This window comes from Ochotona curzoniae, unplaced genomic scaffold, assembly GCF_017591425.1.
Source record: "Ochotona curzoniae isolate NIBS_2020 unplaced genomic scaffold, NIBS_Ocur_1.0 contig_1014, whole genome shotgun sequence".
Classification (NCBI taxonomy): Eukaryota; Metazoa; Chordata; class Mammalia; order Lagomorpha; family Ochotonidae; genus Ochotona; species Ochotona curzoniae.
In genome coordinates, this window is record NW_024464920.1 from 9,218,868 (window position 1) to 9,244,515 (window position 25,648).

General features: G+C 36.6%; 1 protein-coding gene across 2 annotated transcripts in view; it reads left to right on the forward strand.

Moving 5' to 3' along the window:
• CDK17 (cyclin dependent kinase 17) overlaps positions 1–25,648 on the forward strand; it is an 83,602-nt gene that overhangs the window by 47,441 nt on the left and 10,513 nt on the right. For both annotated transcript variants that reach the window (XM_040980461.1, XM_040980471.1), the window contains 9 exons: positions 2,236–2,400; positions 5,881–6,014; positions 10,376–10,501; positions 14,678–14,734; positions 16,504–16,618; positions 17,260–17,354; positions 17,589–17,651; positions 19,649–19,772; positions 24,966–25,086. In XM_040980461.1, coding sequence (XP_040836395.1) covers positions 2,236–2,400; positions 5,881–6,014; positions 10,376–10,501; positions 14,678–14,734; positions 16,504–16,618; positions 17,260–17,354; positions 17,589–17,651; positions 19,649–19,772; positions 24,966–25,086 — 1,000 coding nt within the window. The remainder of the gene's footprint in view (positions 1–2,235; positions 2,401–5,880; positions 6,015–10,375; positions 10,502–14,677; positions 14,735–16,503; positions 16,619–17,259; positions 17,355–17,588; positions 17,652–19,648; positions 19,773–24,965; positions 25,087–25,648) is intronic.

Here is a 25,648-nt window from a genome sequence, read left to right on the forward strand (position 1 = left end):
TACAATGAGAAAAGAGGAGAGACAGATTTTCCGTCCATTGGTTCACTCCCAAAATGGCCACCATGGCCAGAGATGGGTTGATTAAGGCTGGGAGCCCGAGTTTCTTTGACATCTCCCACGGGAATGTAGGGGCTGTAGGATTTGGGCCATGCTCTGCTTCTTTCCCATACCATTTGCAGGAAGCTGGATTGGAAGTGGAGTATCTGGGACATGAACCCCTTGCCATTTGGGTTGCTGGCACCAAGGGGTTAGTGTGTTGTGCCAATGCTCTGGTTCCCAAGATTCTCATATTCTTCATCAACAAGCCTGAACCAGGGAAGGCACAGGCAACTTTGGAGAAATGTTCTTCATTATGTGTTAAGGCATTTGCCCGTATCTCCTATGATTTGTATGAGGATTAGAAGACCTTATGTTGAGCCTCCAGTACTCTTTTCCTTTACTCCCGTGCCCTACTCCTGGCTCTTAGGCAGCCAGTAAGAAAGGATCAGGATCAGGCCATGTGGCTCTTGGTACTTTTTTTTTTTAAGTACTCATCTGTGTTACTGCAAGAAGAAGTTCTTGTAAGAAGGATCTTACTCTAAGGTTCAGAGTCGCCTTGTCTTGCCACCGTGTTCTTAATGTTTGATAAGCCATTGTTTTACCTCATTGTCAGCTATGGTAGAGGAGTTAACTGTATTTTAGGTGACATAGTATTCAGAGCAGGTTAGTTGATTTTAAAATTTCTTGATTGCTACCTGTAAAAATATAGTCCTAGTAACAGAAGGCTTGTGTGTCATGAAGATTATGTCCTTAGCCTATTATCAGAGCTCTTCCTTAGTAGTTTCAGGACGGGCCCAGTGCAGTAGCCTAGAAACTAAAGTCCTCGCCTTGTATATGCTGGGATCCCATATGGCCACTGATTCTAATCCCGGTGGACCCGCTTCCCATCCAACTCCATGCTTGTGGCCTGGGAGAGGAGTCAAGGACGGCCCAGAGCCTTGGAACACTGCATCCTCATGGGAGAACTGGAGGAAGTTCTGGGCTCCTGGCTTTGAATGGTGCAGTTCCAGCCATTGAGACCACTTGGGGAGTGAATCAACGGATGGAAAATCTTCCTCTCTTCCTCTCTACGTATCTGACTTTCCAATAAAAAATAAATAAACAAAACCTAAAAAAAAAAAAGTAGAAGGATTCAGGCTGGAGAGATGGCTGAGTGGCTAGATCTTCACCTTGCACATCCTGTGTCCCATGTAGTCGCCAGTTTATATCCCAGCTGTTCCACTTTCCATCCAGGATTTTCTTCTCTGTCTCTCCTAAGTCTTTAGAAGCAGTTGTAAGTGTCCTGTGAATATTACAAAAACACATCCTTTCTCATTTATAACTAATATTTCATTGTTGTGCTTTTAGAAGGTTTCCTCATGAATAATGAGTTTGCAGTTGTTTAAAAGCTCTCATATTTGGGCTGGCATTGTGGCATACTAGGTTAATCTATAACGTTTGTAACTGGCATCCCACATGGGCACCAGTTTGGAGGCCCAGCTGCTTCAGTTACAATCCAGGTCCTTGCTAATGTGCCTAGAAAAGCAACAGAAGATGGCCCTGGTACTTGTGCTCCTGCTCCTCATATGGGAGACTCATGCATTTCCCACATCTAGGCTCTTGTCTGTCTGAGCCCGAGCAGCTGTGGTCATTGGGTAGTGAACTAGCAGGGTGGAAGGTATCTCCCACTCCTCCTGTGTAATACTTCTGAAATATAAATCTTTGAAAAAAAATGTGAAAAGTTTAATCTTGCTGGGATAATTCCAGACCCTTGTTGATCTGTACCTTAGTATTTCTCTTTGATTCACCAGTTAAGGTATTATTTTGAATGTCTGACAGATGTTAATGTTAATTCATTTGGGACAAGGGCATGCATTTTAATGCTATAGCATGCTTAATCATAAGGCAAATACTAGGTAGTAAATTGGAGAAATGTAGAAACAAATTTTGGCAGATAATAAGCAAATTGACAAAAAATAGTTTTATTAGTTTTGCAATTATTAGCTAACTGATTATGGAAGTGAATAAGCTTCAAGTATTAAAATATTTTCTATATGATGTGCTTTCTTAGAAATCATTTTAATCTAAGTATCTTATAATCAAGGAAATGAACTGTTACAACTTCCTGTTGTGTTTTTGTTTGTTTTCTCCTTGCGGTTCCTGTGTTCCTGAATCTTGGGCTGATGATGGAATGATTTTGGATGCTGTGAACCACAGAGCCTATCGTGAAGAATGGCAGACCTCCAACGTCTCACAGTGTGCATTCCTTCCTCCACCAGTACACAGGGTCGTTCAAGAAGCCCCCATTGCGGAGACCACACAGCGTCATTGGAGGAAGCCTGGGCTCCTTCATGGCAATGCCCAGAAATGGAAGTAGATTGGGTAATTTGGTTATTTGTCTATTACATGTAACTTTGTGCTGGTGCGCAATGTGTACCTAGTTAGGTTTCAGCTGTATGGAAGTCACTCATCCATTACTATCTGATTTCTTCTGTCAGATAAAAATCAAGTTGGGAGTAGGAGAAATAGCAGAAAGATGGAAAGTTCTGAACAGATAAAAGTATTAATACAGCAGCGAAATAATACTAAAAACATCTACCCATGAAGGAAACAAACTTCCTAAGAAATGAATGCAGGATTTCAGATTGAGTGGCAGGTTAGGAAGGTGCTAAATTCAGGCTCATACCTTATTAACTCTTAAGATTACCATGTGATACAGTATGATAATTAGCATATATGATTATCATTAAAATTCTTATTCTATCACTGAGTCTTTTTAAATGTCCAGAAGCAATATATGTCTACAATTTTCCGTGTTTATATCTCCAACCTACTTTGAAGGTGTCTTGTTACTGTGTTTTAATTTTTAAAATCTTTTTAACCCTAACTGTTACCATCTAACAGATAATGTTTTCTTAAGTTCTTGAGGATTTTACCTTGCTGTTTACTTAATTTGGCTACTATGGCCATGACAGATTATTTCCTTATGTTTTATAGTTTGGGTATTATGTATTTATCCACATTGAACGCCTTTAGCCTTGTAGAGGTTCAAGCTTATTCAAGAGAAACGATTGTTAAAATTTCAGGAATTTTACAGGCGGTTTACTAAATATGTTATTAATGAATTATAAATTATGCAAATATATTAAGCTAAATTAACATAAGGAAATGAATAGTCACTACCGCCTAATTATTTTACTTCTTTTTATTTAAGCCATTGTTGTGGTGTTACTTATTACTGTTGTGTCTCTGTAGCCAAAATTCAATATTGTGATGTGCTACTACTGTACCTTTCTTATCGACTGCACATTAAGTGATGTTGTATTTGCAACTTGAAATTAGCCACATGCAGAATATGTATCTCATGGAATTAGAAAACACTGCTGATCATGGTTTAATTTATCTTATACCTTGTCAGGATCAGGAGCTTGGCAGATTCTTTCTATAAAGAGCCAGCTAGTAACTTTTTAGAGTTTATGAATAAATGTTCCTTGTTGCATATCCCTTTGTTTAGTGTACCTTTTAAAATGTAAAAAAACAGTTTAAGCTGAGACCGCATACAGAACTAAACCATGCTTGTTCTTTGTTCTTGGCCTGGACTTACACTTATGAAAAAATTAGTAAGTCAGGTAAAATTTAAGTGTTTCTTTACATTGGGAATGACACAGAAATTGCACATGTAAATATTCCTCTAGTTCTCAAAAACTAGTAACTGGTTCAGCAAATAGGTTCCGCACATGCTGAAAAGTGAATGATGTTCTGACGTAAGCTTTCACTGTTTCCTTGTTGTGTTGATGCACATGACAATATCAACCTATATTTCTGTTGAAACTAGACTTTGTTAATGGTGCAAGTAATTTCTTGTTTGAATCATATGGTACTGACGTTCGTTAATGGCCTGAGATTAATAAACTTTTTCTGTAGTCCTTATGCAGCAGGGCAGATTTTTTAAGTCTGCCTTTAAGAAAGAGATGTAGCACTTGGAGAATGGGTGTTGCTAAGGAAAGGTCTCCCAACTCAGACACGCAAGGCTTCATCTTTTATCCCAGTGTAGCAGGTAAAGCCAAGTACCTTCTTATCAAGATGAGCAACTGCTCGCAAGGAACAGAATCCATTTATGCATGAGTGCTCTAGGTTTTCAGTTCTCTGTTTCTGCTTCCTGGGTATTTCCCACATGGTCTTGCAAACTCAGCTGAGCAGTTTTTACAGTATTATATTTTTGGTCAAAATTTTGTATGAAAGGAAGTTTTTCAGATTTTGCTAGCAGAGGAAGGTATGATTAAATCATTAACAATATTTTAAAAGTGTGACAGAAAAGAATGTATGTGGGTTAAAATAACAAATTTTACTAGATTAGAAATCAATCATCAGTATATTAACTTTTTCTGCTGTGTTAATCTTGAACACATTTGAGCATGAATATTTTCTAAAATTACATTTTGAGCTATTAGTATTGCCATTTACAAACTGCTTATAAGTGTGAATTGAAATTTTCTCAATTTTGAGTTTCCAAGATTTATTTTTGATGAGAATTTTAAGTTTTTTTTTCATCATTTAAGCAATTCTCATATTCTTGTAAGTTAATATTGTTTAAGAGCTTATATTTAAAAACTGCTTTCAAATACCTTACACATAAATATTTCATATAGCATTTCATTGGGAGATGAGTTCAAATTATCTCTAATTCATTCCTTGATTTTTACTTAATATTTAATTCATTTGAATATGTATTGAATGCATTTTAAGTGCTAGGCAGTTTTGTACAAAGCTCTTGGAAATACAAAGTTAATAAGCCAGGTCTGTCCCCCAGATCCTAATAATGTAACATGTAATCACACATAATGCTTTTCAGCGAAGTTAGCGTATAGGCACAGTATTCGTCTGTAGTTGAGATTGCAAAGGATGTCACTCTGGAGGGGAGAAAACATGGGGGCGGGGAGGAGAGACCCCAGTACCTTAAACTGTGTCATAAAATTTAAAAAAAAAGATGTCATAGTATGATGACAAGGGAACATACTTTTGAAGAATAAGCCTCACTTTGTCTGGTTGCTCAGATGGGGAGTGTTCCTCTCTACGGTTGTGGAAAAGCCCAGTGCTGTGAAGGCATTGCATGTGAGATAGCATTGCTGCTTTTTAGGTCAAGAGCGTTGAGGGGAGAAATAGTGGCAGAGGGGCTGGAGCTGGTGTTTGTTTCTAGTCCTTGAAAGTTGGGTTAGAGGATGATTGATGCAAATACATAAGCAAGAATGAGTATGAAGATCTGCATTTTAGTATTTATTATCCTCTCCTATTTGATTTTTTTTCTATTAAAACACACCACAATCTAGTTTGTATTTTTACATCTAACAGACTTTTGAGCTTTTGCAAGGTAGAAACTGGTTTTTATAATTCAGAAGTATTCTGAGAGCCAGCTTTTTGTCTTGTGTATCTGAAGACACATTATTTAATGAAATAATAACTGAACTAAGAGGGGAAATACCAAGTTTCTATTCCAGATCTGCCTCTTAGCTATGTGACCTTTGTAAAGTCATTTAACCTTTCAGTTTTAGCTCCCAGATCTTGAAAATGAGAGTGCTGATTAATTCTCAAGCATTATTTTAACTCTGTAGTTTACTGCCCAGGTGTTAACTTGAGCGCCAATTTCTTCATAATCCGAGCAAGTAGAATAGAATTTGTTACCTTCTTTTAAGACACTTGAGCTGTGTTCTGGTCCATTAAATATACATTCATCCAGAATGTAAAAGACATTTGTGTTATCTATGATTTTCACATGTTGACTTGCCTCCATCTTCCCCTTAATGATGACATGTGATATAGATACGGTATATTCTTTTAAGATCAGTCTCTTGCTTTCTGATACAGACATTGTTCATGAAAATCTAAAAATGGGATCAGATGGTGAGAGTGACCAAGCATCGGGGACATCGTCTGATGAAGTGCAGTCACCTACTGGTGTTTGTCTCAGAAATCGGATACATAGACGGATCTCAATGGAGGTAAGAATTAAAAAACAAACAAACCTGTATTATCTGTGTGTGTTTGTGTGTGTGTGTGTGTATATATATGTGAATTCTCATTTGAAAATTCCATGGAAACAGATGATACTTGTAGAAGTTGTATAAGTTTTTTCTTTTTTCTTTTTTTTTTTTTTTTAAGATTTATTATTGCAAAGTCAGATATACAGAGAAGAAGATCTTCCGTTCTCTGATTTCACTCCCCAGGTGACCGCAATGGCCTGTACTGCGCCAAATCTAAGCCAGGAGCCAGGAAATTTCTTCCTGGTCTCCCACTTTTGGGTGCAGGGTCCCAAGGCTTTGGGCTTTCCTCAACTGCTTTCCCAGGCCACAGGCAGGGAGCTGGATGAGGCGTGGGCCACCGGGATTAGAACTGTCATACATATGGAATCCCAGTGTGTTCAAGGCAAGGACTTTAGCTGCTAGGCTACCATGATGGGTCTCAATTTCCTTTTTTTCTTATTCTCCCAAAGCCAGATATATATTAAGCATAATTGTTCATATTATGTGAAACACTATTTTAGGTTCCGGGGCAGGAAAAGTGAATTGTCACAGATTCAAGAAATCTAGGATAGTACTTTTTAGCAAATTCTTCTTTACAAAAGATTACTTTAATTGCATTTTGAGATTCATATGAGTAGTTTACTCTATAAGTTCAAATTTAAAGGATGTGAATAAAATAAATGACTTCCCCTATTTTTATATTTTAAATATGTGGGTATCACTGCCTTTGTAATTTATTATATCTACGAGTCCCTGTAGTATATGTGAGTTATTTTTCCATATGAAAGAATTATACATTCATTTTAGTTCCTTATTATGCCAGAACCCTTGCCGGAGTCCAGTTCCAGCTGAGTTTGGAACTTGCAAGGGTGTGTGGATGAGGCGCAAAGAGGAAAGAAAAGACAGACCACTAGGATTTCATGATCATAAGGACAATGTGGGAAAGCTGCCCGCTTTATTGATACAAAATCAGTCAAACTCTGGCTCAAGTTGGGAATTTCTAAGGATAATTCTGCCATTAGTTTTGCCTAGAAACAATAGAAGTTCCTGCTACAATTCTTATCCTACAACTCAATCGTGTATCACAAAGAAAAGGGGAATCTAAAGAATGAGGAAAGGGGCCCTGCGCAGTGGTTAAGGTCCTCGCCTTGCACGCCCGGGATCCCATATGGGCGCCGGTTCTATCCCGGCAGCCCCACTTCCCTTCCTGCTCCCCGCCTGTGGCCTGGGAAAGCAGTTGAGGACAACCCAAAGCTTTGGGACCCTGCACCCGCGTGGGAGACCAGGAAGAGGCTCCTGGTTTCGGAACGGCATAGTATCGGCCCGTTGCGCTCACTTGGGGAGTGAATCATCGGATGGAAGATCTTCCTCTCTGTCTCTCCTCTCTGTATATCTGCCTTTCCAATAAATAAATAAATAAATAAATAGTAAAAAAAAGAATGAGGAAAGAAGGAAAGCCTAAATGTAGGTCCCTTGATTAACATAAGGTCAATGGGGACAGCCAAGACAGTAGGAATAATAGAAGGCCCTTTTGCAAGACACCACCGCCCACATAAACCTCTAAGCTCACACTGAGCAAAAGGCCAGCCCCACTGTAGCAAACAATGCCTGGATGGATTAAAATTCTTCCACAGGGTAGTCCAGTATCCATGCAAAAGAAAGTGGAGCTTTATTCAGGTGATTGTAGAGACATCCTGGGGCGGGGGGAGAGTTCCTTGTGGCCCTGCGTGCTGTGGAACAATACTCTTCACACCTTTGTGTCACATCCCACATCCACTGCACGGACCCTAACAAACCCTGAGAAGTTGATTATGATTTATCATTTTAGCATAGCCTGCACATTAAAACCATTTTCTGAAAAATGTTATGGAATGATTTTTTAAAAAGATTTATGTGAGAACACAGCAGCAGAGAAGGGGTGAGATGGAGAGAGGAAAGGATGGAAGGCTAAGAAAGAGAAGGAGAAATGGAAGACAGACACACTGTGTATCTGCCTATCTGCTGAGTCAGTCCGCAAATGGCCCCGACAGCTAGAAGGGGGCCAGGCCTAAGGGAGAAGCCAGGAACTGCATGTGGGTCTCCCATATGGGTGGCAGGAACACAAGTAGTTGGATTATTTTTACTGCCTTCCTTTACTGGGTCAAGAGTAGGGTGTTGGTCTCAGCGTCATGGCTTAATGGCTGAATGGCTAAATGCTCACCTTGCAAGTACCAGGATCCCGTATGGGCACAGGTTTGTGTCCCGGCTGCTCCACTTCCCACCCAGCTCCCTGCTTGGGTCCCAGCATCCAAGTGAGACCTGGAAGCTCCTGGCTTCAGAGCTGTTCAGCTCTGGCTATTGTGTCTGCTGGGGGAGTGAAGCAGCAGGTGCATCTCTCTCTCTCCAGGTACCTGATCTGCCTTTCCAATAAATAAAACTCTTAAAGAAGTGGTTGGGCCTGGCACAATAGCGTAGCAGCTTAAGTTCTCGTCTTAAACTTGCCGGGATCCCATACGGGAGCTAGTTCTAATCCCAGCGGACCTGCTGCCTCTCCAATATCTCCCTGCTTGTGGCCTGGGAAAGCAGTCCAGGACAGCCCAAAGCCTTGCGACTCTGCACCTGCATGGGAGACCCAGAAAGAAGCTCCCTGGCTCCTGGCTTCGGATTGGCTCAGCTCCAGCAGTTGCTGCCGCTTGGGGAGTGAAGCATTGAATGGAAGATCTTCTCTGTCTTTCCTCGTATATCCACCTTTCCAATTAAAATACATAAATTAAAAAAAAATAAAAATGTAAAGAAGTGGAGTGTTGGGGACTGAAACTAGCACTGAGAAAGGGGAGGCCATTGTTGCAAACTGCAGCTCGCCTCACAGCCAGCCCCAGACCTCTTGATTGACCACATTTTTACTATTAAAATTATTTCTGGGGCTCAGCATGATAGCCTTGTGTCTAAGTGCTCACCTTGCATGTACTGCAATACTGAATGGGCGCCGGTTCCTGTCCTGGCTGCTCTGCTTCCCATCCAGCTCCCTGCCTGTGGCCTGGGAAAGCAGTGGAGGATGACTCAAAGCCTCGAGACCCTGCTATCTGGACGGAGGACCCGGAAAAAGCTCCTGGCTCCTGTTTTTTGGATTGACACAGCTCCAAGCATTGTTTCCACTCTGGCAGTGAATCATCAGATGGAAGATTTTTCTCTCTGTCTCTTCTCTCTGAGTATCTGCCTTTCCAGTAAAAATAAATTTTAAAGAAAAAAATTATTTCTGCATCCATAAAGGAAAAGTTTTCTAACTGATAAATTAACATTTTCAACATTGAAATCAACTTGATTTTTTTTCACTCTATGTGTAATTTTCTTTTGTCTAATGGTTTTGTTAGTAAGATCTGTACCTGAAATTTCTCAGTCTTACAATGAGTTGTTATGTTTTCAGACAAAGGTCACATTCCAGATCATGTGATTTTTATAGTATAGTTTAATATCTAGAAAGGCTTCTTTACCTCTTCCGTGTGTGTGTGTGTGTGTGTGTGTGTGTGTGTGTGTGTGCGCGCTCGTCCATAGACTTATGCCAATCGTACAGCATCTGGTTTGTAATTTCACTGCGATGGGAAAATGATTGGAAACCTTGTGCTAATGGTACACAGTTTGACATTTTCCCTGTGTTGCTAGATAGCGGCAGTGCGTCACAGCTCCCAGTCAGCCATACAGTCAGAAGGGGAAACAATTGATCATCTGCAGTGCTTTATTTTCAGTCTATTCAAGATCAATTTATATTTTTTTCTAATTTTCTTCAGTGCTATGAGAATATATAAAATTAGTATGAGGAGAACCTGTATCTTTTCATTACTTAATTTCAGCATTTTGGAAACATATATCTTTTTACTTAAATCTTGCATATCGCGATAAATATTTATCTAGCGCCTCTGTGTATCTCCATTCTGTTTCATGGTCTGATTACTGCTAAAAGTAAGAGCAGTTAGTTTTTATAGGATTTATAATTCTTGAAATGAGAGTTCCCTGTCAAGTTATGTTTTATATAAAACTGATTATGTTTTGTGATAATCTTCCTTTTTCTACTATTTGCTATAGTTATTTTATGTAAAATCTAAGTTTAATTTACCAGTGAAGAGACAAAGGAATAACTAGAGTTGCAATGGACTTATTTTGTGAAATTGCGTTAGGTACAGTGCTTCAAATAAATACTTGGCCTTTTAGATATTGTACTCATGTAAAATTAGCAGAGATAACTTTACAACTCCAGTGAAACTCTGTGGTTACTTATTGTTAAAATATATGTATGTATGTAAATTTTCAAAAGCCAAGAGTCTTTGTCTTTTTTTTTTTTTTTTGATTACTCTTTCTATTTTTAGGATTTAAATAAACGGTTATCACTGCCTGCAGACATCAGAATACCTGATGGCTATCTTGAAAAGTTGCAGATCAACAGTCCACCATTTGATCAGCCAATGAGCCGACGGTCTCGTAGAGCCTCCCTAGTAAGTTTGTAGTTTCCTATATCTGCACTATTGAATCTGCTTATCTGATTTTTTTTTTTTTTGGCAGAGGAGGGGGAGCTAAATTGATTCATACACCTATTAAATTACTCAGTTTTATTACATTGTCTTTTTCTATTCTTACGGGTTTATTCAAACATACATATATACATTTATATTAGCATATCCTAATATTCAGAGAAATGTGCAGACCATAATTGGGTATTCGGTTTTAAGAATGTTAATATATACATGTAATGTACACATAGAAAGATCATTTAAAAAAAAAACTCTGTCTTAATCCAAAAACTGCCTTCTGCTATCATTTTCTTCACTTGACACTCCACGTTTCCTCAACTGTAGCCATACTGGCTGCCTTGTAACAACAGATTAGTTTCATCCACCAGTGTCATTCCGCTTTGATATTATTTTAATACTATATTTTCAAATATGGTCCCCTTTAATTCTCATTCATATACACATTCTTTATTGTTTTTAAAGTGTTTAATATTTCCTGATATTTTTATTTAAGCTTTCAAACTACATAATCATGGATATATAAATATGTTAAAGTATACTTGATAGAAATATGTAGGGATGCATTTTTAATACAAAGTTTATATGTGTATTACGCAAGTGGTCTTCAAAAAATTCCTGGGAAAGTCTATATTATTAAAAAAACTTTGTGGGAAGTTAGAACTCTTGTCATCAAAATAAACTTACCTTTTAACTCAGTTTTCTGTGAAGTTTTTGAAGTGCCTGTATATGCTATGTGTTCCAGTATGCATTATTTTTGTCGTTGGCTCTTTGTGCTCAGTATTAACTTTGAATTCCATCTGTTGCATGTCAGAATGGCTCATTTATTCTTGTTGGTGTCCAGTATTCTATTATATGAGTGTATTGTACTGTTTGGTATATTATTCGTTGCTTCCTGTTTCCTACTGATAGTCATTCAGATTATTTTCATTTTTTCCCCTAATATCAAATAGTGCTTGTATCACCATTCTTGTGCATGTATTTTGTTACTGTATGTAAGCATCTCACTTGGATGCATATGTAGGAACAGAATTGTTGGTTTGTGCTGTATGCAAATGTTTGGCTTTTGTAGAAAACTGTCAAAGCAGGTTTCTCAAGCAGTTGTACCAATTTATGCTTTTGTCATACTGTGTGATAGTTCTGGTTGCTCTCCTTGCCAATTTTTTATTCTGATTTGGTTTTTTTTTGTTTGTTTATTTTATGGCAGATAAATGGTGGGCTGTCACTATGCTTTTATATTGCATTTCTCAGATGACTAAGTTAAGCTCCTGTTTAGTATGCATTGGTCTTTTAAATATACTCGTGACTTACCACCTAAATCTGTTGCTTCTTTTCTGCTAAGTTTGTACAATTTTTTGATTTATAAGAATTCTTTATATGTTCTGTATAAAGGATATTTTTCAGGTACATACTTGGGAAGTATCTTTTGATTATTTATGTGGCACTGATCTATTGTTTACTTAAAGGCAGGTTTCTTTGTTGCATTATCACCTGCAGCATATCCTCAGGTGATGATTTGTGTGAGGATCTCTTGCGTGACTGAGTGAGGTGAGATTCCTAGAAAGTGCTGTGGGCCAACAAGAGACGGTAGCCAGTGAGATGTCTCTGCAAGTTCGAAGCTTTTAGAGGGAGTAATAGTTGACCTGGTCTTAGAGAGATGGGTAGCAATTTGTCAGGTTCAGAATCAGTCTATAAATAAAGGGTGTTCTAAGCAGAGGAACATTCTTCATATCTGTCTATCTATCTACATCCATATATATGTTATGTTGAGGAAATATTACATAATGAGTACATACAGACTAATATTTAGAAAAAATATGACTTAAAAGGATAGGAAGCATCCACACTGTAAAGTTAATGTGTCAGCAAAAAAAAAAACAAGTCTGGCCAAAGAGTCTGGACTTTATCCTGGGGAATGGAAGGACATCAGAGGTATTTGTTTAAACAAGTGCTGGCTTGATCACACTTTTATTATGTTTCCCAATTCTTTCTCCAGACTAGGGAAATTTTCCCTTATTATTTCATTGAATGCACCTTTAATCCCAGTTTGTCTTTCTGCACCTTCTGGGACCCCCATAACTCTTATATTTGGTCTTTTTACTAGTGTCTTTCAATTCTTGAATACTTTTTTTTTGGCCTGATCCAGCTCTGCTTTCAGCTTTTTGTTTGTGTCCCTCTGGTGACAGGAAATATCTTCTAATTTTGAGATTCTTTCTTCTGCTTGCTTCATTCTGTTTTGGATACTCTCCTTTGTACTTTTAATTTGCTCCACTGTATTCTTAATTTCTGATGTATCAGCTTTCATTTGGTTCATTTCCAGCTGACATAGTCCTTGAATTCCCAGACTTGTCCTGCTGCAAGGTTTTGGTGGCAGGATGGAGCTAGGACTTTAATCCAGTTCCCAAGGTTCCCTCATAGTGTACTCACCCTGAGAGAAGATTCCTCTTGGGCCCAGAGAAAGCCAAGGACTCAGTCACTGCCTTTCAGCAGTGGCTTTGGCCTGAGTCCCGGATCCGGCCGGGCAGGGGCACTCCCCACAGCCGCCACACTGCAGGGCTGTCATACTTTCTGTATCAGTATTTAAAACTTCACTTCTCTGTTGATTTACTTTCTATTACTTGAACTAAAATGCCCAGGAAAATCTTCTTGTGGGGGGAAAAAATTTATTTGGATGCTGTAGTTAAGGATTAGGCAGCCCCAGAACCAGTCCCTGGTGGAGTTTGATCATGGCAGGTGTGCCAAGAATCCGGGAAAAGCCTGAACTTAAATTCAGATCATCAATTCTTTGGAGAACGTGCTTCTAGTGACCTAAAGATTTGCCACCAGACCAACTCTAATATGCTATAATTAGATTGTTTTCACCCTTAGTCCATCAACCATTAACATGAAAACATCAGAATTTAGACATTGTATGAGTTTTGGGCAACAAGTCCTACTTAAACCCATAATAACTTATATTTGGAAGGTGTCTATTGTGGAAGCTACACTTCATTATTCTGTATAGCTACTGATCACAGAAAGCAAAGATTTAATACCTAGTCACATACAAGACGATAAGCATTTAATGAAGAACACTGTATGCCTGTGGAAAAATGTAAAGTGTAACATAGGACCACTATTGAGCAAAGTGTCAATTTGCCAGGATTCAATGAAGTACTCTTAGGCATACAATTGTCACGTGGCTTTTAATATTGTATTGTATTTTTAATATTGTAGTAACAAAAGAGTAGAAACAATTTCTCAGCAGTTTTTAACATGCAGCTTTGGATAGTTGACCCTGTTCTCCAAAGTGGAGATTGATACCAGGTCTGATCAGAGATGACTTTAATTTAATTGCCTTAACCTCTAGAGTTTCGCCAAAACATGAGATTAATGATCCAAGATAATTTGTATCATTTGAGAAATGAAGTTGTATGTAAAAGAATATTGTTTCCTTTCACTGTATTTTGAGTATTTGCACCATTCTAAGCAAGAAGTGAGTCTTACTGTAGATTGCTGTTATATTTTCTCATGTCTGCATTAGGGTACTAGAAACAAATCATCAGTTCCACGAAGACTGGTAAAATTTAAAGGCAAGAGTTTTGAGAGCACACTTTTATCACATTAAAACCTGTTGCTTCTGTGTGTGTGTATGAGAGACTAGAATTAGGCTTACTTTGCTTTTGTGTTTGTTATTTCCTGATCACAAAGTATGATTTTCAGTTGCAATTTTCTTATGATTTGATTTCAGAATGTGAAACAAATAGTCTTTTGTTATGTGCAAGGCTCACTAGGGAAATTAGAGGTTAATGAACGAAAAAAATGTAGGATCTTTATTCTGCAATTTTTAAAATATCAACTAATTGTACTTGATTAAAATTTTTGGTATCTTAAAATACTTGTATTGTCTTAAAATTTTAGTTGTTTTAAATCATGTTTTTCATAGCAGAAATTTACCTGATCTATATAAAATGTGGGTTAACAATTTGAATTGCAAATTTTGATGTTGTAACATTTGGTATATTTTGAAAGCCGGCAGATGTTCTGCAATTTTATTGTCAGATGTTTCTATTTTTAGACACTAGAGTAGGAGAGCCTCAGAAGTGGAAGAGATTAATTAAAATTTTAAGAACAAATCCTAAATTTATAATTGTTTGCTTTCAGTCAGAAATTGGGTTTGGGAAAATGGAAACCTACATCAAATTGGAAAAGCTTGGAGAGGTGAGTAAATGTTTCAAAGGTGTAAGCCATGTTTTCTTCCTTGTTTAACATCTAAATTCTTGTGTGTGTTTGCGGTTTTTTTCTAACCCATATAAAAATTGTAAAATTTACTGTTGTTTAGAACATTGCGTTTTATTTTGAAAAAGCAAGAAAAATCCCATCAGTTTTAGAGGAAATAAGTATTTTAATTGAAATACAGTGTAGTGCACTGTCATGGTAATAAAATAGGCATCTGTTTGTTAGTTTTAATCTGTCAGTCTACTGTCTGTTGTCACAAACCTTAAAAAATAAAAATATTCTCTTTGAGGTTTTTTTTTATTTGAAAGAAGGATCAGTTTATTAACCATGGAGATAATGTATTTTTAAAAATTTTTGAATTATATGGTATAATTTTGTATAGGCTGGGATTGCCCCCAAACTCCCGCCCCCCATCAGATTTTTCCGTTTTTGTTACAATAGTGTAGTCCTTCATAAGGAATCACAATTCTGTCAGTCTCTTATTAAAAGTGTACACCGACATTGTTGGTACAGACATCAGTCCAGCATCCTATTGTCTACACATTTCCAACAGTTTCATTGGGAATCCATCTTTCATCTGAATGCAGGGATGCATGTTCCAATATACCCCCACATCTGTATATGATAGACCCCAGTACTCCATCACTATGCATTACCATAAGTGAGAAGCCATGAAACAAGGTCAACGACTGGTATGAGTTAGAACTGCCGCAACAACATCAGCAACATCAACAACAAATTACAGCACCATGAAAAAAAGAACCCGTCACTGAATAACCAACACATGAGTGACAAAAAGTCTCTTTGAGATTTTAAAAGCACATTTTACTGAAGGCTAAGGAAATTCTTGGAACCTTGACTTTTTTAACTTGTAGTACTACTTGTTTAGAAATGTGAAACCAAAAAAATATATATATATATAGAGAGAGAGTTGGGTGATAGGAAAGCATTAAGGGAACTCACTCTGAAGGCTATCCCTGGCAATGACAGATGCCTGTAAAAACCAAAAAAGTGTTTTAGTATATTTATTTTTTGTTTGAGAGACAAGAGACAGACGTCCCATTTACTGGGTCACCACTCCAAATGCCTAAAGCACTGGAGGCTGGGTTAGGGCTGAAGCTGGAACCACAGCAAAAGCCAGAAACTGGAAACCAGGTCTCCTGGGAGGGTGGAGGAACTCAGATGTGTGAGCTGTCCCTACTGCCCTCACAGTCTGCATTGATGGGCAGGTGTAGTCTTGAGCTCTAGCCTACAGGAGAACCCAGAGTCCCAGTGTGAGATCTGGGATTCAAGCACTAGAGTAAACACTTGCTCCACAGTGTTTTACAAATCTGGAAATATGGGTATGGGTGGAAGTTTAGTGAGTTAGCAATATGTTAATTGCATCTTCAGTTTTTAATTAGTTGTTCAAATTGCTATCTACTAAACGCCATATCAAGTAAAGGAGTTTCCATTTTGAAGCTGCTAATCCAACTTTTAATCAGAAGTAAAATATAAAATGTAAAGATTCTAGTTTTGTATTGTTGAGGCATTGTATCATTTTGCATAAGGATGGAAGCTGTATATATGGAATTAAAAGTCCTTTTTGCTCTAAGAAAAACCAGGGCTATCATTGATGAGTTTTACCAGGTGGAACTTAACTACTGTAATTAGGAATTAGAAATTAATTTAGGGTTCTTGGGTATATTGACTGTTTTAGATGGGCCATGCTATTATGTTTTTAATGTGTCCTTCAAAAATGTATTTTAAAGGGTACATATGCAACAGTATATAAAGGAAGAAGTAAACTGACAGAAAATTTGGTGGCATTAAAAGAGATCCGACTGGAGCATGAAGAAGGTGCACCGTGCACAGCTATAAGAGAAGGTATACCATGTTAACATTCTGAGAGCAAAGCAGCATAAGAAGCAACTAGCCAAGATGTAGAAATAATAGGTGATTAAAAGACATAATTAGACCTTAATAGAGTTGATTTAAACACAACAGAAAGGAACCAACCGAATTACTGTAAACCTTATAAAAATATTTTGAAGTCGTTATAAAACATTGTCATAGTGTTTTTGATACAAGGAGATATTTGACATAGGGAAGTGTTTATATACATTGATAGCTCATGGGGAATGTGACACCATGGATAAAAATAAGAAATAAAAGCACATGAACATTATTCTGTTTTATGAGAAAATGGATATTTAGAAAATGATTTGTGATAACTGATTAGGAATATGGAAGAGAAAAGGAACCTTGTGCTTTATCTCTAAATTAATCAGGTGATGCAGAGAGTATTAATATTGAAGACAGTTTTAAGTATAAGAATATCAAATGGTGACATAAACATTTCCACTTTAATTTCATTAATGTTTCTACTGCTCATCCTCTTAATAAGTTATTATTTTAAACTTAGGAAAATCTTAAATCTAGTCTATTAGTATTAAAAAAAAACCTAACCTTTTAATAAAGACTGATTACCACAGACTGAATAATCAACTTTCTTTTCTGTTTTGCAGTTTCACTATTAAAGGATTTAAAACATGCAAATATAGTAACCTTACATGATATTGTTCACACAGATAAATCTTTAACTCTGGTCTTTGAATATCTGGTAAGCATTTAATGAAAATTCAGTATTTAATTTTGCTTTAATAGAGCATAGCAAATTGGAGTTTTTAGCGGCCTTAGGACATTATTGTTCAACTATTCATATTCAGCTAAATAGGGTACACGTCGTGCCTTTCCTTGGAAAACAACTTAATTTGAAAAATTAAATGCTATTAAGTAAATCAGTTATGCATTCTGAAAACCATGCATTGCGTATTGAAGTACTGTGTTTTTTTAGGATAAAGACCTAAAACAGTATATGGATGACTGTGGAAACATCATGAGTATGCACAATGTGAAGGTATGTTTTAACTGTAATTTTAAACTGGTGCAAAGCATAAATAAACTACATTACATAATGAGGTATTCTGGCTTCATAATTATTCTTCAGCATTTTCTGCTAGACACTTTAATTTGTTATTTTCTGTATATATATTTACTCAGAGCTTCTGTTTCCACCTTATCTTTTGTAGAATCAGTCCTTCTGATAGAATGGCTTCATTATAAAATATTGTAGAATTTACTTTTGATGTTACCTTTCACATGCTTTTACAATGTGTTTTCTGAAATGTAGAATTTACTTCAAGATGTATTCTGCTTTAAACATCTGAACATTTAAAATGGGTACAAATGGTAGATGAAATCTGCAAAAAGCCTTATTCAGATAGCAATCTTCTATATTTTAAATGATATTTAACAGCTTTTCAAGATACCAGTCTAATTGGTCAAGTCAGAAATCTGCAGATAATACAGATGACTGGAAATACTAATCTGGTCTGTCAGGAGGAAAAATAAAATAATTTTTATGTTATTAGTTCTCAAAATGGTGTGTGATGAAACTGAGAAATTACTACATATATATATATATATATATATATTAACTAAGTGATATACTTCTGATTTAGTTAATAAAGACCTACGCAAATTTGTCAAAAGTTTATGATAACCTGTTCTGGCAAAAAGGTTGTCCTAGCTGTGTTTGGGATGTTTCTAATTCTATAGGTAGTAACTTTAAATTTGCATTTTTTGAAAGCAAGTTTAGCAGATAATAACAGCCAATTTATGTTTCTAAACGAAACCTTAGAACATATGGACAACACATTGCCAAGATTTTTAGAGTAATACTTTAATTGCATTTTTATATACATTCTATGAATTGTTTTTTTTTATCATATATTGCATTTTGTAAGATCTTATGATTGTGATTTATGGGTCTTTGTGGCTTATTAGTATTTGCAATAATTTTCAAAGAAAAAAGTCTTATCATAATTTTCTAAATGTTTGAAAAGTGAGTATCTTGCAAGCAAAATCAGCTTAGATCAGAAAACATTTTATTGCTTGTTTCTGTTGCCTTTTTACTTTTCAGACATAAAATATAATAAATATATTGATGAGAAAACTTACAGTTTTCAAAACACAAACATATGTAGAGCCTAGTCATTGTGCTGTTCAGAACTCGTGCTGGGCCTGTCATTTATGTGCTGCCTTGGCTTGTTCTCAGTGTTCTTAAGCCTTTTCTCACCAGTGAGTAAACTGAGGACATGCTCTTGAATCCTCTGTGTTTGAGGCCTTTTTTTTTCTAACCCCCAGAGTTGAATGTTCCATATTCCCCTTTACACCGAAATTCTCAACAGAAGCTCCACCATTAGCCCTACAGGAATTGCTTTCTACAAGTCATTCAGAACATTATAGTGCTGAGGCTCCTTTCTGAATCACAGATTTTAGAAGCTGAGTAGGAGGTGCTGAAAGTAAAGTATCCAGGAGGTGGGTGATGGAAAGCTGATTTAGTTATTTTTGTACCAAGTAGTTTGCCAGAGCTATGTAGCATCATTCTTTTGATAGCCCTGACTTTTTATAAAGGCAGTTCTGGTGCTTTACAAGATCAGGTTTGCAAAAGACTTTAAAGATCGGGTGCTTTCTGTGGGTGATTAGGAAGGTGAGTGGCAGAGATTGGTTGGTTGTTCTGCCTGAGTTTTACAACCAAACTGTGAACCTTACAGGCCTCTAAGTTTATGAGAAAGTATTTCAACTCATTTTCTGTAAAACAAACTATTATGACTGAGAAATTTAATTTGTTTTCATAGATACCCTAGATTAAGAAATAGTGAGAATCTTCAAATTGAATGATAAACTAAAAATTTGAAACCAGCCATATAAGTCAAAGGCATTAAAGTTTAGGATACAGTTAAATTTTTTCCCTTTATTGTTGACAGATTGTTTTGCTTAGCAGAATTTAAGGATATTCCAAAATATATTTCATTATTTGTAAGACTAATGCTTATTTGTTTATTTTTGTAGCTGTTTCTGTACCAAATATTACGTGGTCTGGCTTATTGCCACAGAAGGAAAGTGTTGCATCGAGACTTGAAACCACAGAATCTCCTCATTAATGAGAAAGGAGAGTTAAAGCTTGCGGATTTTGGTATGGAATATATGAGCTATTTATAAGTATTTTCAGGATGTTCACTTTTACAGAACAGTCTTTGTCACAATCTGCTATCACTTTTATGTAGAGTGGAAATTTTCTCAAACTCGGGGAATAAGATGTTTGGCAGAACTTGGGTGGGTGATTTTTGTTGGTGATTAGCAGCAAAGACTGAAAGGCACAGGCTCTTGTGTAGTCCATAAATACTGAGGGCTTCTGAGGAGTCTTCAAAGGTAAAATGTGTTATAAAAATTATAATGTTAAACAGTATTTGCTTAATTTTAATGATAATCATGCCAATAGGAAGTAAGCCTACTGGTTCCTTAATAAAGTTCAAGGCAGTGCCACTATTGTGCTGTTCACCTATATGTATTTGTAGGGGGAAAAGTGTAATAAAGAGACATAAATGTGTTTGATATATTGTGATGCATATGTATATAATTATTTTTAGTAAAATACCTAAGGAAACCTCTTAGAAGGAGGAAAAATATTTATTTCACCTTGTAGTGTATAGCTTTGTATTCTTAGATCAGGAACTTGCACCAGTCTGAACACTTGGAGAGATCAAAAAACAGGTCAGGAAACAGACGCAGAGAACATGTTCTTCCACTCCTGTGGTCTCCCCTTACATTGCCATCATGATTGAGTCATAATCCCCAACCCCAGCATCCTGATCTGATCCGTTCACTCCCAAATGCCTTACCTTCAGGTGCCATAAGTGAGTCAAACATTCACCTCTGTCCATCAACCATTAATCTCTTAGCCATTAAGCTGTAAACATCTGCCTGTGTTTGGGGGGCCAGACCCTTCTCAGGCCATAATATGTATGTATCAAAGCAACATACTACAGTGGCTTGAATTGTACAAAAGTAGATGTGGAACCTAACTGTCTTCTATTAAAATAAATCTTCAAGATATAAAAATGTAAGGGTGGGAAAAAAATTAAAAAAAAAAAATGTAAGCATTGGGCCCGATGCTGTGACCTAAAATGCTTTCTGATCTGAGCTGATTTTGCTTAGATCAAGTCGTCACCTTGAACGCACTGGGATCCCATATGGATGCTGGTTCTAATCCTGGCAGTCCCACTTCCCATCCAGCTCCCTGCTTGTGGCCTGGGAAAGCAGCCGAGGATGACCCAAAGCCTTGAGACCCTGCACCTGCTTGGGAGACCTGGAAGGAGTTCCTGGCTCCTGGCTTCAGATTTGGTGCAGCACAGGCCATTGTAGTCACCAGGGGAGTGAAATCAGAGGACAGAAGATCTTCCTCTCTGTGTATCTGACTTTGCAATGAAAATAAATAAATTTTTAGAAAAAGAAAGTGTAGGGGTTGATGCCACTTGGGACACCCATGTATCTAGGAGAGTGCTTGGATTTGAATCCAGACTGCACTCTCAATTCTTGTTATCTGCTAATGGGTCACTTTGGGAGGCAGCGGATGGTGGTGGTGTGTGGCGGTAATGCTGCTGCCTGCAATGCCACCATCCCATAGGAGCTTCGGGTTGAGTCTTGGTTGCTCCACTTCTGATCCAGTTCCCAGCTTATTGCATGGGAAAGTAGCAGAAGATGACTCAAAGTGCTTTAGTCCCTTCAGCCATGTAGGAGTCCTGGAAGAAGCTCTCCAGTCTGGCCCTGACCTGGCCATTGTGGCCAATGGGGAGTGAGCCAGAGTGCAGGAAATCTCTGAATTTCAAAATCTGTCTCTCCACACCCCCTTCTTTCCTTCCTTGTTTCTTCCCCTTCCCCTCAGCTTCATAATTGTGCTTCTCAAATAAGTAAATAAAAACAATTTTATAGAAGTGTTTAGGTGTCTGCTACCCACATGGGAGACCTGATTTGAGTGTGCCTACTTTTGGCCTGACCGGCCCCAGCTGTTGCCAGCATTAGGGAAAATGGGCCAGGAACAATTAACCAACAAATAGGAGTTTTCCTTCTCTTTGCCTCCTGTTTTCTGTTTCCTTGCCTTTCCGGTAATATAAAGCAGCTTTTAAAATATGGAATAGTTCTTGCAAATTTTTGTTTTATTTTGAAGAAAAATTTTTATGGAATGTTGTTTTATTTTGGAAAAATTTTTTATGGGGTCTCATATGGATGCTGGTTCTAATCCTGGCAGCCCCACTTCCTATCCAGCTCTCTGCTTGTGGCCTGGGAAAGCAATGAAGGACGGCCCAAAGCCTTGGGACCCTGCACCTGTGTGGTGTTTTAATGTGTATCTAACTTTTTTGTCTTGTACTATGGTAAATATCAGTAATTATAGGAACTCAGATATATTCATTTTAAACAGTATAAAATGAGGAATAAACTTTTAAATGAATGCTTATGCTCTTAAAATTTTAATTAATAGTTACTTACCTATATAGCTTTAGTAATATGATTTTAAGTAAACTTACAAACCCTTTGCTTCTAGGAAGTGAAAGAATATTTTTTTTGAAATTTGTAGATCATCTTTGAAATGTTTATATTCAACTTTCTGAGCATTTAAATACTCGTAATAGATTAGTTTTCCAGAGTCTGAGAAATCTGCCATAATTAGCATATATGATTTTCCATAAATGATTTTAGTTTTACTTTGGAGAAATTTATTAAATTTGATAAATATGAGCATATCAGGTATTACCTTGTTCTCAAACATTAAAATTTCACTGTTGCTAAATGGTAAATTTTTCGTATAAATTCCTGTATTTCTACTCATTTAATGCTTCTCTATTTGTTAGAAAGGTGACTTTTATAAAAATGAATGGGCTACATCTCTTTGAACAAGAAATCATAAGATGTCAGTATTGTGCTTTCATAGCTATGTAGTCTTAGGTATAGTTTTTGTTAATTTCCTTGCAATTGGCTTTTTTCTCCTTCCTTTCCTTTTATCTTTTTTTTGCTGTGCTGCATTTACTGCTGGTTAGATCTTAATCTCAGTAACAGAGAAATCCTGCTTGGATATTCAACATGCAAAAGGAATGTCAAGGACCCTCAAAAATCTACTTCTATCAGAGAATATCTGAGTACTTGAAGTTTGACTTCTGACTTGTAAAAAGCTATGCAAACAAATTTTTAATTTAAATTTTAATTTCTATAGCCAACAAGAAATTATTACACCATAAGATAGAATAATCATTCTGCTGTCGAAATCACTTTTGTAACTGGTTAGATAGTTCATTTACCTGTGGCTTAATGTAAGAGAAGGGGACATAATTGAATGTTGACACTTGATCCTTTTGGAAAAGTCTAGCTGTCTCCCTGCTGGATGGTCTTGGGTGGCCCAAGAATCTCTAGTTACACAACTTGGTTAGTGATACTGAGTAGTAATATTGTCTCACAACTAATTAATTTGATGTGAGACTGTTGTATGTCCCATGCCTGTTTGGACCTAGTTGAGTACACTTGTTCAGAATCTGCTCCGGAACTGAAGGGTAAGATGCTGAAGAAATGAAAAATGGCGATTTGCCTGGATGATATAAGCTTATAGGATAAGCAAATTTGCATTCTTGTCCTTTGCTTTCCGTATAACCCATTCTTTTTTTTTAAATTTATTTTTTATTAATTACATTGCATTATGTGACACAGTTTTATAGGCTCTGGAATTCCCCCTTCCCTCCCCAACCGCCCCCCCATGGTGGATTCTTGTTGCATTACTACAGTTCAGATTCAGTTGAGATTCTTTTCTTGCAAATATCTACAAAGCATAGAGTCCAGCATCTTATTGTCCAGATAAGTTCAGCAGTTTCTTAGGGAGACCATCTCTGGTCTGAAGGTAGAGCTGACAGAGTATCATCCCAATCAATTAAAAACCCCGACATTACATCAGTAACAATTTATAACGTAATGGATTAGTTGACATGGTATTGTGTAACCAGCATGTTAGAGAGAGAGAGAAAAAAAAGAGTGCAAGTTCTGAACCACATCCTATAACTTCTACATTGACATTACAATTATTATTTTATATACAGTTGGGTTCTATACACCTTAAAATGGCTATAGAATACTATTCAGCTGTCTCATGTCTATTTTAATTTTAGTATTTAGCAGTTCATAGCGTTGAAGCACGATTTTGCAGAACCTGGCTGTTTTTCAGGTAGTTTGTAACTCTAACAAGACATATGTCAACAGTTTAGGTGAACAGTTTTAGGAGGGGTGTGCAGAGAAATCTTCAAAACCCTAGTGAGGAGTAACTAATCTTTGTGTCCCACCATATAACCCATTCTTAATATCAGAATGGGAAGAAAACTGTTCACATCTTGCTAAAACTCACCAAAACTGGTAGAAAAATAATTTTAGATTTCACCAAGTTGGAATACCCAAGTAAAATTTAATTAAGTGAAATAGTGTTAACATTATTCAGTTATGCATGTCAACCTCTGTACTAAATTAAAATAGTGCTATTTACTTAAATTTGTAATGTTATTTACATGATTTTATCCAGTTAATGAAGTATGTAATTATTCTTTTTGCTTTGTTATGATCAGATAATGTAATAATAATAAACAGTCTAAAAACCAAATTCTTGTTATTCAAAATAAAAGAAGTAACGGGTATCTTTTAAAATTGCTTCTTCAGGTGGTCAGAATTTAGAAACTTAGAAATGATATATAATGCTTATGGCTCAAGAGAGGTTGTGAGCAACAGACTTTATTTCTGGATAATCAGTAGATTTCTTACTAAGTTTGCAAAGGTTTCATAATATTTATACCAATTAATAATATATAAAGTCTCTTTATTATAAGATTATTTATATGACTTAAAGCTACAGAGAGAATACACTATAGTGTTCTAATTTATTCTAAGGAAACTTTCTCCAATTGGATTTATACAGGAAATAATGAAACTCAAATCATGATCCATTATCAGGGGTTTTGATTTTAAAACAATAGCATAGCAAATGAAAATTGGAACAAGAAATAAACATGTACCATATATTGACCTGTTTTGACATCGTAAGTTATAGGTGAAGGAGCACAGACACTAGCCCCATTGCTCTCCCTTAGGTAAAAGCTAAACTTGTCTCTAACTGGTAGAATTTTTTAGTGTTACTATGTAAAGATTTGCTGACCCAAAATGTCAAACAGTGAACAAACTTTATAAAGCTAGTTTGTTGAAGTTTCAAGAAACTATAGAGTTTCTTGCTTCCTTTTGAAAAGTCATGGAGAGGTTAGAGACTAAGAAAACTGTTCTATTTCCTAATTTTTTCCTCTCTGTGAAGGTTTAGCCAGAGCCAAGTCAGTTCCCACAAAGACCTACTCAAATGAAGTTGTCACACTGTGGTACCGGCCCCCTGATGTGCTTCTTGGTTCCTCGGAGTATTCTACCCAGATTGACATGTGGTAAATATATACAGAAAATATTTCTAGTCATGATTTTGAAAGAATGTGGCTGATAACACAGAGCAATACTGATAGGCATTATTTGATTTTCAAAGAGGTGTTACTTTAAGAAGGATAAACAGTGGTGTAGAGTTCTGGCTTATAATAAGAGTACCTGCATTTAGTTAACAGTTCTATCACTTACAACTAAAATAATGTTATTCAGATTATTGATCTATACTTAGCTTTTTTGTTTAAGGAAAAATGAGCTAATAAATGTAAACACCCATGTCAAATACTTGATATATGGTAATTTTAGAACATTATTTTTTAATGTTCATCGAAATTTGAAATAATCTGAAAATAATCAAAATCTCCTTATGATTTGGCTCACTGGCTTTAGCCACTGCTTTTGTCATAACACTCTTCTGCTCAAATGTCTGCATTGCCACTCCATCATTGCCTATTCAATAGGGCACAGTTTCTATAAGGTACTTCTAAACTGCTTTTTCCAACTTATTTTCTACTATTCTTAATACAGACATTTCCCTTTAGCTAAATGGCATAGTCACTGCACTTCAGA